Genomic DNA, 19942 nt, shown 5'->3' with positions numbered 1-19942 from the left:
GTCTATCACAAAGACTGAGCGCGTGTGTGTGTGTGTGTGTACAACAGCAAGAAGAGAAAACAATTCTGGTCTAGCCCCTAACAAAGCAGAGTGAAAATGCAGATCGTGTGGTGATACTAGTTCAACTCTACTTTTGATGTGCTATACAATAAATTATTAATAAGCACCCCCCAAACATATTCTTTTTCTACACCACTCCACAAACGGGTATCTTGGATAAAGCCTTGCTCCAAAGGTTAAATCACTTAGCAGGGTAAAATTGGACCAGGTTTTCTGACTCATATATTGGCATGCAGGGTGCTTTCCTATACTGTGAGAGCTTGTTAATTTGGGTCACTCTACAGTAATAATGCCTTGGCAGTTTTTCCAGTCAGTGATTCTTAAAAATAAAGGGGGGAAGAAAGAAAGAACGATACTCTAGTAAAGAATAGACCACACACTCTTTAAACAAAAACATACAAGTTTTTTAAAAAACTGACTGGCTGATAGCCAAGTGCCTGAGAGTGCTCTGTAAGGAATAAGGAAGTAGAACAAAAATTACAAATAGAATGCTTTTTTTTCTTAAAAAGGAAGTAAGAAAACTAAATAGTAGCCTCCTAGCCACCTGCATTTCACTTCGTCTAAGTTGTGAGATCAAAGAACAAACATCATGTTTATTTTTAAGTTCCAAATGGCAAGTGCCATTCCAGACTGCGTCTACTAATGAATGCCAAACCCACGAGGGCAAGGCCATCAGTAGCCAACTCTGCAAGAAGTCCCTTCCTTTCCACAACTGATATGTCTCTCCTCTATTTTCTCCTTTGCTCTGCTGACCTGAACCAGATGCCCTCAACTGTTTCCATTATCTTCTCTGTCAATCCCATCTCAACATGCGTAATTCCCCTTCATTTTAAAGCCTCGGCCAATCCTGTCGTCTCACACCTCAAGCCCCACACTCCATAAAGGAACTTACTCCTTTAGCCCTATTGTTGGAAGCTCTCTCCTTACTGACACTAAGAGCCACCAAAGAAAACCACATCTGCCAAGAAAAGCCATTTAACTCTCAACCACTCCTTAGTGCCCCCACTAGGAGGCTACACAGGGCCTCTGGCCCAGAGTACTCCCTAGAACCAAAGCCCATTTGAGACCCACTGCTGCCATGTAACTGATCAGAATCAATCAGGTATATCTACAGAGAGACATGGTACACAGACATTAGAAGACTGATTATATCTGTATTCAATGGCATGAAAATATCTTTATGACCCACTGCTGAGTGAAAAAACTGTAGAATAACATGTAGAACATAATCCACATATACAATTACATACAAATATCTGCATGTATGTATATATACATTCCACACATGTGAAAAACATGTTGAGAGAAAGATGCCTGCACTGTATACACACACAATAACGCATACTCATAAATTTGTATCTGATTAGATTTGGTATAGAAATATACACATACACATACACACACACACGTGGAAGAGCAGTCACCAAAATGCTAAAGGTGAATAATGCCTACTAGGGGTAAAACTTGGGAATGATTTATATTTTCTTTTCCAAAGTTTTTGTCATTTCTATGTAGGTATTAACTTTAGAATCAGAGAGGAAATGATATTTTCCTTTTTTTATATTTACTTCCGTATATTGTTTTGTTTTTATCACATTAAAGCAGCATATAAATTTTCTTGCCTCATTATTCAGTGGGAATTTATGCAATTCAAATATCTAGAAGTGTTAAATATTATATAGAAATTTCAAATAATAATATCTACCCATGAAGGATATCCTTTTTAAGAGACCACATATTTTTAACAATGAAATGAAATAAAATGCCTACCTATTTATTACAGAAAATCATTATTCCTACTTTCTGCAATACAAGCTGTAAAAACAACAGCAAAACAAACAAAAAACAACTTCACAACCTCCCAATTGTGTTCAGATTTTGACACCCTAAAAAGAAAAGTTGCAATGCAGAAACAATTAAAATATTGGAAATAACTGTCCAGCAACAAAGATATTATATAAGACAAACTGCAGCCATGCTGTGCACAGTAGCTCAAGCGAGTGAGATAGAAAGCTCTGAAGACACACTGTTAAGTGTAAAAACAAAATGCAGAATACCTACATGTGTTTACAGTGTATTAAAAAAAACTGTGTACTAAACACATAGGCACACATTTCTTTATACTATATATGTCCTTAATGCATAGGTGAAGATCTGACGGGATATCCAGCAAACTGAGAAGACAGAAGGACTGAAGGGGAAAGGAGGCTGAAGGTGACGACACTTTTTTACTTTACCTGTACTATGGGAATATTTTATAAGAATGCAGTAAAACTGCTCATGACCGGACAAATACGCAGGCTACAGTGTTATTTTAAACTGCTATTAAGCTTTGAAACAGGTTTCTAACAATCCTTGAAAACAATGAGTTTTAAAACTTAAAATACCTCCTAATATTAATAATAGAGGATAAGTACCTTGGTTTTAAGCAAGTAATTTTCCCCCAGATAAATTCATAATGAATCCATTTGATATGTAGTTGATCTGATTTAGACATTTTTAGAGAAAACTGATCATTTATAAGGCTCTTGATCTAAAAACAATCTCATTGACCTAATATACTAATATTCCTAATATTCCTAAGAGTATACTCTTAGGAAATTTTTTTTAAAGAGAATTACTAGATATAAAGATACATAACATTCAATGCAGGTTTACTTATAATAGCAAAAAAAGGGAAAAACTAAAACTGCCAGCAAGAGGAAATTAGGTTTTTTTTAAAAAGGTAGAATATTATGTAGCCATTAAAAATCATGTTTATAAAACAATAAACACTGAAGATAATGGTCTGAGCACACCCATTTGCTTCTCCCTCCTACTAAAACCCACTGAAATAGCAGTTACTACAATAACAAAAAAGACTGGGGGGGGAAAAAGCAATTATACTCCAATAAAGATGTTTAAAAAACAAAAAAAAAAGACTGGGGGTAACAAACATACAAATTTAGACTGTGGGACATTCCGTAAGATAAGTGACCTGAGCTCTTTAAAAAAAAAAGGTGGGGGAGGAGATTTTCTTTTTTTTCCCCCGTAAGCGGGCCTCTCACTGTTGTGACCTCTCCCGTTGCAGAGCACAGGCTCCGGATGCGCAGGCTCAGCGGCCATGGCTCACGGGCCCAGCCGCTCCATGGCATGTGGGATCCTCCCGGACCGGGTCACGAACCTGTGTCCCCTGCATCGGCAGGCGGACTCTCAACCACTGTACCACCAGGGAAGCCCAGATCTTTTTATATTAAAGGAAAATCGGGCATCCACATGCATGTGTGACCCTTAATTAAATCCTGGGAAAAGGTATTTTGGAGACTACTGAGGGAATCCAAATATGGGGCACATAGGTCAGAAAAACCGTGTGAATAGAGAGGAACTTAACAACTGTTATGGATAGCTACATGAAGGGTACACAAGGGTCAATGCTTACTCTTTCCATTTTTCTGTGGGTTTAAATGTTTTTTCCAAAAAAACTTGGGGGATTAAAAGAACAACATTAAACAAAAAGAAAACACACATACAGCAAAGCGAGAGAGATAAGGGTACCATCTGTATTTCTGTAAGACTTAAAGATGAGATGAGATCATACTGAAGGAGAAAACAGAGAGAAGGAAGCTCTCTGTAGTCCAGAATACAGGAAGAAACAGACCAGAGTGGATTTAGTTAGACTCAGAATTTAGAGGTATGAAAGCAGAAGTAAGAAGTGGGGCTAAAAATTGAAGGATTATCTACAGGTCTGTCTAGAAAACAGTCTCACCAGTCACAACCCCACCCCTCTCCCATACAGAAGGGGTATCGAGACCTAGAAAGAAAGGACACTTCTCTTTAAAAGTCTAAAAACTGCCACGGAAAAGCTAGGCTTCTAGAGTGGGTACTGGTACCTTGAAGTAAAACCCTCCTTATTCCGAAACTGCTGGCTCACCAGTCTAATGGCCAGCTTCTAACCTGCACACCTTCAATTCTAAACCTGCCAAAGATATATCCTTACCACTGTCATCACCACTGCTATTCCCACATGCAAATACAGAAATCTTAATCGGCCTTTCCACTAAGGAAAGAGGTCTGCTAAGGAACAACCTATCTTCAAAGCAGTGGAAGAAACCCATGTTGATTAATTTATATAATCATTTACTCTTAAATATAAGCAGAAAACCAAGCATTTTAAGGGAAAACTTCTTTTTCTTATAAGAGAAAAACCAGCAGCATGAAAAAAAAGACAAAGATAATTTCTAAGGAACATAAATTATTTAGGAAACAACAAAAAAAAGAGTTTTAAAATCTGATAAGTATCACAACAGAGATCTAAAATATTTCAGCCATAACAGAGAAATAGGATTCCAAGGGAAAAGAATAAGAAAATTCTCTTAGAAATTGGAAATACAAAGGCTGAACTAAAATTTTCTTTTAAATGTGAAATGAAAGGATTAAAAAAAAAAGGGTAAGGAAATATGTCACAACAGAATAAAAAGATAAAGACAGAAAATGAGTAAAAAGCTAAAAGAAGTAAAGGATCAATCCAGAAAGACCAATATCCAACTAAGGAGCTCCAGAAAAAGAGAACAGAGAAAAATAGAAGGAAATAAATTTTTGTTAAAACTTTTTTAGTTTCATACACATGAACATTAAGTGTCACACTAAGAGAGTCCAAAAAGTGTCTGAACTCAATGACATCTAGAGAGCCTCATGAAACTCCAGAAAAGCTAAAGAAAACAGGCAAACCCAAAAGACTGAAGAGAAAAAGTACCAATTAGTGATAATAAGACAAAATCAGCCTTTTCTTTGGTAATACTAAAAATTTGAAAACAATGGTTTCAAGTTTCCTAAGAAAAATCATTTTCAATATAGAATTTACATACAAATAATCATTAAAAAGATATGGGGAGGGAATTTTTAGGACTACAAAGATTCCAAATTTATTTTCCACGTACCCTTTACAAGCAAGTTATTAGAAGATAACTCCAGTAAAACAAAACTCCTATCACAGTGTCCTTTGACTATTTACATGTCTGTAGACTATATCCACTGTACTCTAAGACATTTGTTCACTTTGGATTCTTGACACCTAACACCACGCCTGGCACCAAGTAGGCATTCAATAAAGAAATATTGGCACAGATTATCCTCAGGAGTGTGGGAGACTAGCAAAGAATCCCATTCAGGAATGAATCCATGAAACTAAGCTCTGCTATTTCAGGAACATGAGCTCAGGATGAGTCCTCTTCTCTGCAAACTCTACGTATTTTTTAAAGCTCAGCTTAAGTCCCATACAAAAAGCCTTCTTCAACTACTCCAATCCCCAAAGATCTCTTTTCTGTTAACTCCCATGGAATTTATCACTTGATTATATACTGTTATGTTGGTTACTGTTTGATATGTCTAGGCACAGTTCTTCAAATGTCTATTACTGTCTCTGAGGGAAGGGACTTTGACTCATGTGTACCCCCAGGGCCACTAGCACAGTGTGGGACAATAGGTAAACCTGATTAACTGGCTGCCTGCTCATAACTAACAACAAAAGAATCTCATCACTGAGGTCAGGACTTAGACTCTCTTCCATAATGCAATTTCAGGCAATCAGAATATATCCTAAAATGATTCTTTGCACTGAAGATAAACCACTTGCGGTACCAAGATAACCAAGAATTAAAATTAATACGATGTATTACATGTTCTAGTTGATGATTATAATTAAACTTCATCTTTTAACAAATATTTATTACACACCTACTATGTGATAGGCTAAGTCCCTACAGAATCTTAGATTAATATCTAAACCACTGGTTCTCAAATTTTTTTTTTTAATAGAACCCTTTCTTCACACACCATCTTATTCAGAACTCCCAGATTCAAACAGATCACAGAACTGTTCTGTCTAAAGTTTAAGGTAAGGGGGCTTCCCTGGTGGCGTAGTGGTTAAGAATCCACCTGCCAGTGCAGGGGACACGGGTTCCATCCCTGGTCCGGGAGAATGCCACATGCCGTGGAGCAGCTAAGTCCATGCACCACAACTACTGAAGCCCCCGTGCCTAAAGCCCATGCTCCACAACAAGAGAAACCACCGCAATGAGAAGCCCGAGCACCGCAACGAAGAGAAGCCCCCACTCGCTGCAACTAGAGAAAGCCCAAGCGCAGCAACGAAGACCCAATGCAGCCAATAATAAAAATTTTTTTAAATAAATAAATAAAGTTTAAGGTAAGGCTCAGAGCCCTATCTATCTTAGTCTGCTCAAGCTGCCATAACAAGGTGCCACAGACTGGGTAGCTCAAACAACAGAAATTTATTTCCCACAGTTCTAGAGGCTAGGAAGTCCAGGACCAAGGTGCCAGCCAATTCAGTTTCTGGTGCAAGCTCTATGCTGGCTTGCAGATGGCCACCTTCTTACCTCTCAGCAGATAGAGGGGAGATCTCTGATGTCTCTCCTCTGATAAAGCCACCAGGTCTACTGGATCAGAGCTCCACACTTAGGACCTCTTTTAACCTTAACCACCTCCTTAAAGGCCCTGTTTCTAATATAGTCACATGCGAGTTTAAGGCTTCAACATACGAATTTGGGAGGGATGCAATTTAGTGCATAGCACCATCTACTGAAACTTCTCCTTGATCTAGGCCCAGGGACACATGGATGAAAAGACTAAAAACCATCTAATTAGACAACTTAATTTTACATAAAAGAAAACAGGGGTGTAAGGAGGTTAAATGACTTGCCCTAAGTCACACCACCAGTCAGTCACAGAATTAAGACCAGAAGCCAGGTCCCTTATGTCCTCAAACTTTCTCTCATAATATTCTACAATTGGTAGTAAAGTCACCATGTACTCTTCTGACTTGAATTGTCAATGAGATGCACAAGACATCACTAATCACCAGACCTGCCACATGAACTCCAAACTCATATATCCAACACCTACTCAACATCTATAGGTGGGTGTCTAACATACATCGTGTTGAAAACCAAACTCCTTATTTTCTTCTCCAACACCTGCTTTAGCAGATTCTTCCAGGTGTTCAGGCCAAAATACTACAGTTATCGGTGACTCTACCTTTCCTCACATCTCTTATTCAATCCCTCAGCACATACTGTTAGGTCTATTTTCAAAACATCCAAATTTCTTTTTTTGGCCACACCATGAGGCATGTGGGAATCTTAGTTTCCCAACCAGCGATCGAACCCATGCCCCCTGCATTGGGAGCGCAGGGTCTTAACCACTGGACCGCCAGGGAAGTCCCAAAACATCCAAATTTCTATAATAAAATATTGGAGGAAAAAAATTCAGAATCTGGCTAACCACTTTTTACCACATCTACTGTCACCATCACGGTCCAAGCCCCCAATATCTCTCTCTCTTGGATTATTACAGGAACCACTTAACCGGTCTCCCTGCTTCTATCACTGGCCCCTAGAACTTACTCTCAAAATTGTACCTAAGTTAAAGCCTGTGTGAGATCATGTCACATCCCTACTAAAACAGCTTTCCAGTAGCTTCCCAACTCACGCAGAGTAAAACCCAAGGGTTTAATAATCTCCTCGTGATTACATTACAATTACCTCTCTAAAGTCATCTCTAAACATACTCCCACTCTCTCATTCCACTCCAGCCACACTACCCTCCTTTCTGTTCCTTAAGCATGTTTGCCTCCCTCACCCTCCTTCAAATGCCATTTTTATTAGCAATGCTTTCCCTTACCACCCTAATTAAAAGAGCAAATTCCCTCATCCCATTCCCCTTCCTTGCTTTATTTTTCTCTATAGAACTTACCACCATCTGACATACTATATACTAGTTTACCTGTTATCTATCTATCCCTAGCTCCATAAAGACAAGAGATTTTATCTGCTGTGTTGCTGTATTCCCTGCACCTAGAACGGTGTTTAAATGCTCAATAAATATTTGTTGAATAAATGAGTTAATGTATGAATGAATAAAGTCATAAAACTAACTGGGCTTCAAAAGCTCATCTTGGGACTTTCCTGGTGGTCCAGTGTTTAAGACTCTGCACTCCCAAGCAGCGGGAACGGGTTCAACCCCTGGTGGGGGAACTAAGTTCCCACATGCCGTGGCACCCCCCCCCCAAAAAAAAAAGAAAGAAAGCTCATTTTGTCTGACACCAGAGCCAGAAAGCTATCAAAAATAAGGTTTTTCCTTCTTGACAGAATAGTACAGTGAATTAAAGTCAAAACATCTGGGATTAATGTAGATTCTAGGGCCAAAAAACAGCAAAGAAAGGGAAAGGGAATGAGATACAAACAGCCTTTGAGTCATTTATAGACCTATGACTGCAATTTCTAGCCACATAATCCTTTCCAGCTGAAAATGCCCAAAGACTTAGAAAAGAAAGATACAGAATGATCGCTTACAATAAAACAAACAAATAAAATTAACCATAGCCTATCTATTTACATTTATGTATAGAAATGTACAGGAATAAGATAGGAAAGCTTCACATAAAACTTTGTCAGGGCAAAAGGGACTACTGAAATGGGATGTCACTTTTACTCTGTATTGTCTGTACTGTCAGTATCTTAGACAACAAGAGTATATTCATGTTTTATTTAGACAAAATGAAGCTCTTCAACCTACTTCCTCAAAGATAACCACTGATTAAATTTGTTGTGTATTACAGATTTTCTTCCTACATAACCAGACAGACATATAGATATAAATTTTAAAAAATAAGTTAAATGATAGGAATTCTGTTTCCAGGAAAGTGGAATAGACATGCTTCTCCCTACTCCTCCCCCTAAGTATAACTAAAAATCCCGAATGTTACATATAAAATAAATGTAAGAGGATCCTAAAAGGTGGAGAAAAGCAGACTCCAGGATCCAGTGAATGATGTGCTTGCAAGCTCCCTGGGTTTCCTTTTTAAATCTCATATAACCCAAACATAAAGGTGAACAAGTCAGTAACCCAGAAACAGCAGTGGGTACAGACCAAAAAAAAAAAAAAAAAAAAGCTCCAATGGGCTGCTCTTTCTAGCCAAGGATCAGAAAAGGGACAGCCTAGCAACACAGAAAACTTTTAGGCAATAATTGCTCTACTCCAGCCAAACGCCACAGAAAACACTATGGTCCCATCCACATCCACATTAGCAAAGACCTAGGCTTCTACCCTCGTCAGGCTGTAATGAGGTACCCGGATTCCACAAATCCTTCCAACAGGTTAGTGCCAGAGAAGGCCAGGTAGAGAGCCAAGACTTTCATACCAGCCAAGCAGTAAAAGATCACGAACAACAAACCAGCCCATCCCTGTAGTATCAGTGGAGACCACGTGGGGAGCAGTAACGCAGCATTCCTATCCCTCCTAGCCAGAGATACCTCAGTAGAGGCCTAGTGAGCCAGAATTCATGCTCACTTAGCAATTACAAGGAGCATCCCTCAGGTATCAATGGAAACCAAATGGGGAACCTGGACTTCTACCCCCAAATGGCAGTAAGGATGTGGCAAACGCTCTTTCAGAAGCCAGCCAAAACAGAAAATTTAAATAAGATTCACAATCTCATAACATAATACTCAATATGTCCAGGTTTCAATCAAAAATCACTCATTGTACCAAGAACCAGAAAGACCTCAAGCTGAATGAAAAAGACAATCAATAAACAGATGCCAACACCAAGATGAAAGATTTTAATTATCTGACAAAGATTTTAAAGCAGTAGTCATAAAAATGCTTTGAACAAGCAATTATGAGCCCACTTGAAACAAATGAAAACATAAACTCTCAGCAAAAGAAACAGAAGATACAAAGAAAAAGCAAATGGCAATTTCAGAACTGAAAAATAGAATAACCTATTAAATAAGTTAAATGAGATGATATATTCTTGCTTTTTTCACCTAATAACTAATGAAAACCTAAGTCTCTTTATATACACACACATAACATTTTTAAGCAGCTATAGTATTCCACTGTATGAATTAACTATCTTTTAACTAATCCTCAATTACTGAACATTTGTATTGTTTATAATTTTCCACCATTACAAACCATGCATATTTGCATAATTATGTATGTCATAATTATCTCTCATATTTAGTCAATGACATCACTAAAAATCAGACTGCTATGTGAAAAGGCACGCATAGTTTAAATTTTCATACACACTGCCAAATAACCCTCCAGAAAAGTTGTACCAATTATTATACATTCCTACCAATAGTGTATGAGTGTACCATACTTGCCAACAACTGTTACTGTCTCAATGTTTTTCCCTGTTTTCTAATTTGACAAGTGAAAATAGAACATTATTGCTATTTTTACATACATTTCTTTATTACTAATATGGTTAATATATTTTCATGTGTTTAAAACCCAAAAGTAGTCTTTCTTTTGAAAATTACCAATGCAGGTCTTTTGTGTATTCTCATTGTTTATCTTACTAATATAACAGAGCCCTTGGTATTTTACAAATATAAGCTGGGTGACATATATGGTGCAAATACATTTTCAACCATTTTGCTGGTTTTTAACTTTGTTGATTTTTTTTTTGCGTAAGAGTTTTTAACTGGCTTAGATTTCGTTTTAGCAAATCAAATTTAAAGACTAAATCTTAGTCCCACTAAATTGAAGTACAGACATCAACCTAAAGACTTGGTCCCAACTAGTTTTAGAGACAATCAATCATACACACACACACACACACACACACACACACACACACACACCAAAAACAAAAAAAACCACCACTCTCACTACTGGTAAGAGTCTAGAATTAGCCTTTCTGTTCTCATGACAGTAAAGAAGAGGATGCTGGCACCACTAAATACCTATACATTCAATTAACAATGGTCTCCTCCACATACACAGTTTCCCCAGGTGTATGATTGGACTTCTTACTTCGTTTTTTAAAATACAATATTCCATTTCCCCATTGGCATTCCACTCCTACTCTGAACCCCAACCTATCTGGCTGGTGACTTGACAACCTACCTTGTAGCCCTCGTATCTACTGGAGGCTGGACCCTTCCCTCATGTCATTCACTGTTATCGGAAACCTATTTCAAAATAACCAAAACTCTGAAAACCAGCAGACTGCCACCTGACGGCTCATTATTATCACTACCTAGAGATTTCTGCTACCATGCTCTGCCCCTCTTTTGGAGACTGAGCTAAATTTACTAAGCTACCTTGAGTATCATAATTTGGACTGCAAGTCCACTCACTTGATCTACTGCTCAGCTGGGACAGAAAACAGAACAAATGCTATGTATTATTCCCGTGTTTTTTCTAGACATCTATTCTCCCTACTTCTTTTCCCCCACCAGCCAGGCACAGGTTCTGGCATTCTTCATCATACAAGGCTACCTGGTTTATGACAAGTAGCACTAGCAATTTCATAAAAAATAAGCACAATCACTGAAACTGTGATTGTAAAAGTCACATACATAAAATCATAATGAAACAAAAATGGTTTAAAAGGATACCTTTTAATAATGTGAAGGGAAAAAAATTCAGACCACATATCTCTATACATATATACCCTAATGCCATTCCAGTACTTCACAGAATAAAGAATTTAGCTATAATTTTTTTAGCCAGTTTACCAGTCCTTTCCATAACTACCAATGTATTACTTAACGATATTATCTGACATCAATATCCGTAACTATAGCATTAATGCTTAGGGCTAAATTACATTACTTAAAATTTTCATTTTCTTCAGTCTAACATTTTCAAGTCGTTAAGTAATTTCTTTCTTAACTAATTTTATTCACATTCCAGGATACTTCCATGCTAAAATGTAATTTTTTAATTAAAAATATCAGCTCAATAGCCCAAAAATAACTGTATGCTCATCATACACGTACTTGGTAAAGATCACAACCTTAACTAAAGAAATACAGCACAAGTTCATCTTCCTCAGCAATCTATAAACTATACTCCATTGGATTCAATTTTACAAAGCTTCAAAGTATTACCATCCTGGATCAGGAAAAAACAGCTAAAGAGGATGTTATTAGGTTAACTCAATGGTTCTCAACAAGGGGCAATTTGGCCCCTCAGGAAACATCTGGCAGTGCCTGCAGACATTTTTGGCTGTCACACTAGGGAAAAGAGGAGGGCATAGCCTACTGGTATCTAAGCTAGGCATGCTGCTTAATGTCCTATAACGCACAGGATAGCCCCCTACAAGAATTATCTGGTCCATAATGTCTATAGTGATGAGGCTGAGAAATACGGGACAACTGATGAAATCTGTATATGAACGGCACTGTATCAATGCTAAACTTCCTGAATTGAATCCACTTCATGTGGCTCATAAAAGAATGACTTTGTCACTAGGAAGTACATATCAAAGTTATTTAGGAGTAAAGGAACATGTCTCAACTTACCCACAAATGGTTCAGAAAAAGGTAACTGTATATATGTAGATAGAAAGAATGCATGATAAAGCTATGAGCCAAAATGCTAACAACTGGTGAATCTGAGTAAAGGGTATACAGAAATTTATTTTATTATTCTTGCAACTTGAAATTATATCAAAATAAAAAGTTAAACAAGTATTACCACACCTGTAAATTTCTTTTAACTGGGATACTCTGCACAATTTCCCAGTATATATGTGCAATATAACAAATCACCTTTCTTTTACTCCTTTCTCAAAATAAATAACACTATCTTGAATGGATACTTGTAAATTTGACCCACATAACTCAAGTTAGCATAAACTGAAAAGTAAAATTTCTAAAACGTGAATTGCACAGAAAGAGCTAGAAACATTTAGATGTCTACCAAGGACATGACATTCTTTAGTATATCACAGTAAAAGTATGACTTAATTCCCTGAATTATATGTTTCATGCTTTCAATGCACACTGAAAACTGCAATCATTCAGAATCACAGAAGATGTGAACACAGTCAGTGGGAAAACATACGTAAGAAATAATACAAAAACTTTTTTAAGACTCAGATTTTCAGAAGTTTGACATTATTTCCAAATTCTTGAAATGTATCATTCTTGTTTCTAGACACGTTATTTCAATAATATTAAACAGATAAACAATAACAGTTTTGTAAATATTAACAGTTCACTTCTGGAAAGCAATAATTTAAAATTTTAAAACCAGGAAAAAATTTCGGGCACTTACAGATGTCTGGGACATACTTGACTGCTGTGTGACACTTCCTGTGGGGGATGTAGGTGGTCTTCCACTGGACAAACTTGCCTAAAATAATAAAATCTTTATAATATGTCTATAAAAGCCTGAAGTTAAAAACTTTCTGGTACCAGGATACCATAAAACCACAATAAAAGTCAAAACATCTATTTTACAGTTATTTTACAGTCAACATGGATTAAGCTTTAGCCAAACAGATTAAGAAAAAAAGAAAACACTGAACAGTGAAAACAGAAGACCCAAAGGCTAATCTTATTTTAATAGCCGCAGTCATTGTCAGTTTTACTCTACAGGTCTCAGTCTTCTTTGAAGTGAAATCACTACTCTAATGTTATGAAAAAGAAATTGGAGCTATATCAAGTACCAGTGGGTTTCGGTTTCCTTACTCATATCATGTACACGACGTTATTTAAAATTACACTACCGAGAAGAAGTAACAGCTGGGGATGTGTTTATAACAGAAATAAACCTTTTTTCAGGTTCAGTCAACTGAGATTCTCCTCTGGTGAGGACATTTAAGATTAAATCTCACATACAGTTTAATTTAAATAAACAGTGCAATAATAATGAAGATCTTTTTAAAAACATAAGCATTTAATCATAAAATCATCCTGTTAGCAGTAGGAATCATATGAGTGGATTTTAGAAAAGTGTACATACATATTTTTATACAGAACATTCCTGGAGGGATACATATTAAACTTTTAGTGGCCACCTCTGAAGAGTGGAAAATAGCAGGGGATATGGAAAAGGAATACCTTTATACTTTACCTCTTATGGTCAATTTTATACTGTTTGTTTTTTTTTAATGAGTGTAAATTACTTATGTAATTTAAAAAACCTTTTTTGTTAAAATGTAGATAAGATTCATGTAACCCTAACTATTCACTGTTGTACCTAAAATTTTACACACAAAACCATGACATTAGTATAGCATTTCTGCAATGTAGATTAAAAAGCAGAGGGACAAAAGTTAGCAATAGAGTAATACATAAAACACATTCATTTGTTTTTAAACTAACCTCAATCTGGCAGCCTATTATATTTCCTTAAGAAAAAATAATCACAGGACACCTGAAAACTCTAAAATAATACCAACATATTTATTTTCAGGAATTATCTGCAGGTCATGTCAACTTTGGCCTCATAAGTTCTTAATTCAGTTCCGTCTCACCTGAACAGCAGCAAGGCTCTGAAGCTGGGAGCTGCTTAAGTGCTGCTGCTGGAGAGCTGCTGTGTGCAGCATTAAGTGCTGTTGCTGAGCGGCATACATTTGCTGTAGATACTGAGCAGCTGAGCTGGGAGGGCGGTGCAATGCCTGCTGAATTACCTGTGATAAGTCAATTGAACCAATGTCAAACCATAATCTTAACCATAAAATAAAGTATTAAAAAAGCAGCAGTTTAAAATTTCACTACTTTAAGAGAATGGACTTGAGGATGCGGGGAGGGGGAAGGGTAAACTGGGACGAAGTGAGAGAGTGGCAAGGACATTATATACACTACCAAATGTAAAACAGATAGCTAGTGGGAAGCAGCCGCATAGCACAGGGAGATCAGCTCGATGCTTTGTGACCACCTAGAAGGGTGGGAGGGAGACGCAAGAGGGAGGGGATATGGGGATATATGTATACATATAGCCAATTCACTTTGTTACACAGCAGAAACTAACACAACATTGTGAAGCAATTATACTCCAATAAAGATGTTAAAAAGGGCTTTCCTGGTGGCGCAGTGGTTGAGAATCTGCCTGCCAATGCAGGGGACATGGATTCGAGCCCTGGTCTGGGAAGATCCCACATGCCATGGAGCAACTAGGCCCGTGAGCCGCAACTACTGAGTCTGCGCATCTGGAGCCTGTGCCCCGCAACAAGAGAGGCCACGACAGTGAAAGGCCCTTGCACCGCGATGAAGAGTGGCCCCCGCTTGCCGCAACTAGGGAAAGCCCTCGCACAGAAACGAAGACCCAACACAGCCAAATATAAAAATAAGTAAAAAAAAAAGAAAAAAAAAAAGTATAGCATTGTCTAGAGTCTGTGCATGTACTTTTTAAAAAAATGTTAAAAAATAAACTAAAATAAAATTTCACTACTTTAATGTTCAATGTCATCAAACTTATTAACATAGTTCTCTCCTAGTTACATATCACTAGGATTCACTAATCTGTACAAATTAAAGTTACCCAGTAGAGGCAATTCACAAAAGGAAAAAGTGCTAAGTAAGCATGTGAAAAGATCTTCAATCTCACTAGTAGTCAAAAGTTACAAATTAAGACACTATTTTCCAACTTTCCAATGGATAAAGATTTAAAAGAATATTACTACTACTGGAGAAACAGATACTCTCATACACTGTTAGTAAGAATGTAAATTGGTATAACCATTTTGGATAAAACTTGGTAGGATTTGCAGCTTGTGTAGCGAGGATATGTATACCCTGCAAGCATTACGAATATCAATGTAGATCAGTGCCATCCAATACAGCAGCCACGAATCTACTGAGCACTTACAAGGTGGCTAGTGCAACTAAGGAACTAAGTTTTTAATTTTACTGAATTTTAATTATAATTTAAATATAAAATAGCCACATGCAGCTAGTAGCTACTATATTGAACAGAGCAGATATATCTATTAACAAAAAATTCCCAAATATATCATTAGGTGAAAAAGCAGGTTACTAAATAGTGTATAGAGTAAGATACGATTTATATTAAAATATTTTAAAGAATATTCAGGAAAACATTAAAAGACTACTGATGGGTAGCTAGATTAGAAGTGATTTTTACCTTCTCATTTGTATTTTTCTTTAAATGTCTGAAAATACTTAGCTTCATTATATTAATAACCACTTAAAATTATAAAGCTATTTTTTTAGGAAATTACTAAATAATCACTTTTTTAAATGTTTTTTAAATGTCAGATTCAACTGTTTCAAAACAGAATAAAACTGTTCTTACTAAAAAAAAAATTCCTGGTAAAGTGTTAATGACTGTGACTATTGAAAACTATGAACCTGAACTTCATAAATCGGTAAGTATAGAAAAGCAAGTATTCTAATAAGAGGAAAATCCTTTATCTGTCCAAATGGTAAGTCAGACTTACCAGTACTCTGCAAACACATCCTAAAGTCACATCATGCCCATGATGACTCTGAAACAGCACCCTAAATCTCAGCATCAAACCAGAGTTTTCAAAGAGCTAAGGGAGTAATAGAGCCATAATCCTACAGCTTGAGCTTCTGAGTCAGGACACCTTTACCACAAACCTATGAATCTCTTTATCCAAATTCCAAGAAAGTGTATTTCCTTGTGTTTTTTTACCTTCGTGTTTTCATATCTCAATTCCCCAACAAAAGACTGCTATACCGGGCTTCCCTGGTGGCGCAGTGGTTAAGAGTCTGCCTGCCAACGCAGGAGACGTGGGTTCGTGTCCTGGTCCGGGAGGATCCCACATGCCGCGGAGCGGCTGGGCCCGTGAGCCATGGCCGCTGAGCCTGTGTGTCCGGAGCCTGTGCTCCGCAACGGGAGAGGCCACAACAGTGAGAGGCCCGCGTACCGCAAAAAAAAAAAAAAAAAAAAAGATTGCTATACCTACTGCAGACTCCTGTCACAAAACCAATGTAGGCTTTTCACACCTAGTTGCAGGGGACTATAGATCTGCATTGTGATTTAGAATCACAACAATATGTCTTTTTCGTCAGGTAAATCTATATATGTTCTTCTAATTCCATAACAAAATTCTAAAATCAAACTGAAATAAAAAATGAATAACCTATTTGGCACATATTTCTGTCAGAGTATAGTAATTTTTTTCTATTGTCAGCACAGTCTTTCATTACGATTCAACACTATACTCATGGGAGAGAGACTCTTTAAATGCAAGTTAAAGATACAGCATATTGTTCTTATTTAGTTCCTATGAAGGAGCAAAGAAGGGGAAGAGGATTCTCAGGACTGAAAAAGAAAGCTGAAAGGTATTAAAGAACTACTTAGGTAGTTCAGTAAATATTGATTTGATTACATTTAAAGGGAAGCAATTCTATGATCTCATAAGAATTAGAGTTAGTGCTATTTGTGAGATATATCTGTATCTACACATCTTCAATAACTTTTTTTTATTAACACATCCAGCTTAGGTAAAGCTAGAGAACAAAATGGCATTTAAAATGTCACATCATCTGTATGCTCAAGCTCTAGATACTCTTCCCTATATCCCTTGCCTCAGAGAAAGGTGAAAAACATTAAAAACACACTCTCCATTCCAGTTTGAATTCTTACTGAACTGACTAGGTCTCCAACAATTCTGATTCTACTCCACAGTAGCTTCAGAATCCTAAGCCACAGAACAGCTAAATAGCCAGTATACTGGGATCTCCACTCTAGAAAGATGTATCAGGGAGACGACTACATCACAAACAAGTAAGTTAGCCATGGCATGCAGGATCTTCACTGCAGCATGCGGACCTCTTAGTCGCGGCATGCATGTGGGATCTAGTTCCCCGACCAGGGGTCGAACCTGGGCCCCCTGCATTGGGAGCTCGGAGTCTTACCCACTGGACACCAGCGAAGTCCCAAGGGCACAACTCTAAAGCTACAGTACCAACTAGTTATGTGGGTTTAGGAAAGTTATTTAGCCAATTTACAACATCAGTTTTCCCATTTGTTAAATGGAGAAAATCCATATTAAGAACTTATCAAATGCTTGGCACATAGCAAGTATTCAATATATATTAGCTATTACTGTTTACTGAGTATATATAATGTGCCCCACACAATTCTAGATGCTTCCTTTAATCCTCATAACTAACTAAGCAGGTGGTTTCACCCTCATTTTTCAGTTTCCTGAGGCTCAAGGAGATTATGCCTCTCACCCAAGGCTACATATCTACTAATGATAAAGAAAATGGAATTCAAAGAGCACATCAGATTGCAATGCCCATGCCCTTTTCATGCTATACCGTATTGCCTCAACCTCCATTATTATAAAGGTTAACGACGTAAACTTTATTTTCCCAACTGAGTGAAGAGCCTAAGACTTTTCCTAATTAAATATTCCCTTCCTCCTCTGCCCCTTGGAGCTCTTGAATGGATCCTCCTGTTTAGGGTTCTTAAGCCACTTGGGTTTAAAATGAAACTCTTAACGTATCTACAGAGCTGAACAGATCTGAATAGATCCTAAGTCCATATTTTGGGTTCAAATGTAAAATAATCAGAAAAACCTAGAGCCATGCTTCATGTTGGGGCTCTTGGTTGAGTTTGTCAATGTTGTAGAAGTACCTAGAGACCTTCCAATTATAATTTTCCCAACATATTGTTTTATAAGCTACACGCTGACAAATGTAGGCCCTCTCAATAGAATGATTATTCCATAACTCTGTTGCTTGTTCCAAACATGAACAATTCTAACTGTACTCATTTAGAGGGTATCAAGTAACTCATTTGAGGACATGAAACAATAGATTCATCTGGCTTAAGCAAAAAGTAATGACATCCTCAGTCTTAGCCTATGCATCATGGTAACTGAAATACCTGTACAGCATGTCGGTCTGAGCCACTATAGACAGAGATCTGTGGTTGCTGCATTCGAGAGGAGGAAGTGGTGATGGTGGTCGTGGTAGTGCTACTGGTTGTTGTCGATACCGAAGATGTTCCAGGGTTTGGTTCACTATCCATAGCTGTACTGTGGTCCTTAAACCTAGCAGATAACACAAAGGATTTATATTGGCAAAAGCATTATCTTATGGTGTTTAAAGAATAATTATTCCAAGAAATAATCAGCAACAGTCTAAATTTCTAAGAAGGCCCTCATTAAATACAGAGAGCACACAGTCACCATAAATACGTGCCAGGGAAAAATACTTCACAAATATATAGCATATTTAATGGTTCATACCTACTAAATTTGAATTCAAATGACTCAGGATATGTAATTCAGATAAAGCCTGGCCTAAAGTTTACCTTTTTATTGTTGAAGGAAGATGAGTGTTTTGAAACCAAAACAGGTGATGACGGAATACTTAACTACCTAGGAAAATTAAAACTGAAGCAATGTCAGAGTATTAAAATATTTCTTTATATTCTTGTGACCATACTAATTACAAATTAAAGTCATTCTTATCTAGACATTAAAATAGGATGCCTATGGACTTGTGTTAGCTTAGTTTAGTAGTTTACCTTAGTTTAGTCAATTAGCTTAGTTTTTGGTTACCATATATACTTTATTTAAAAATAAGTTCTCTTAGAAAATAATTTAAAAAATAATTTATTAACTCACACTGCTTTCCCTCTAATTCTACAACATTGTCCTCACTACATGTAATAACTGAGTAATACTCATAAGCACATTACTCTGACTGGGTAAATAAGAGAAGCAGCTGAAAACAATTTCTCCACTTCCTTACAAAAATCTCTTTTTCACAAGTAATAGCTCCAAATTTTGAAAACAGCATAATTATGTCACTTTCCTCATGTACAGACAGTAAAGTGCAGTTTTGTACCACACTGATTCTTTTCCCTACAATATTACAAACTCATTTCACTGCTGTGGTACAAAATTCCACTAAATACAGAATCTGTATTTTAACAAGTTCAAACAACATATTAAGTCAATTCTGAGGGGCTTAATATTGTTAGTAAACGAGAACTACAGTATTTTTTTGAAGGGTCAGAAATGCACCACAATGGTGAAAAGCACACTTGAGAATATACTGGCTTTATCTGCTTTTCTTATCAGTCTTTTCTTCTGAGAGACAAAACCTGACCCACCTCATAGAAGCAGCAT

At 37.0% G+C, this 19942-nt stretch overlaps 1 protein-coding gene across 5 annotated transcripts in view; it reads right to left on the bottom strand.

Annotated features, from left to right (window-relative positions):
• PHC3 (polyhomeotic homolog 3) overlaps nucleotides 1-19942 on the bottom strand; it is an 85505-nt gene that overhangs the window by 64083 nt on the left and 1480 nt on the right. For all 5 annotated transcript variants that reach the window (XM_060011163.1, XM_060011164.1, XM_060011165.1 and 2 more), the window contains exons 2-4: nucleotides 18691-18856; nucleotides 14339-14494; nucleotides 13135-13212 (exon numbers count right to left, since the gene is read on the bottom strand). In XM_060011163.1, the coding sequence (XP_059867146.1) occupies nucleotides 13135-13212; nucleotides 14339-14494; nucleotides 18691-18856 (400 nt within the window). The remainder of the gene's footprint in view (nucleotides 1-13134; nucleotides 13213-14338; nucleotides 14495-18690; nucleotides 18857-19942) is intronic.

Source organism: Delphinus delphis, chromosome 4, assembly GCF_949987515.2.
Source record: "Delphinus delphis chromosome 4, mDelDel1.2, whole genome shotgun sequence".
Taxonomy (NCBI): domain Eukaryota; kingdom Metazoa; phylum Chordata; class Mammalia; order Artiodactyla; family Delphinidae; genus Delphinus; species Delphinus delphis.
Note: the sequence above shows the minus strand (reverse complement) of the source record. Positions and strands in the feature narration are given on the sequence as shown.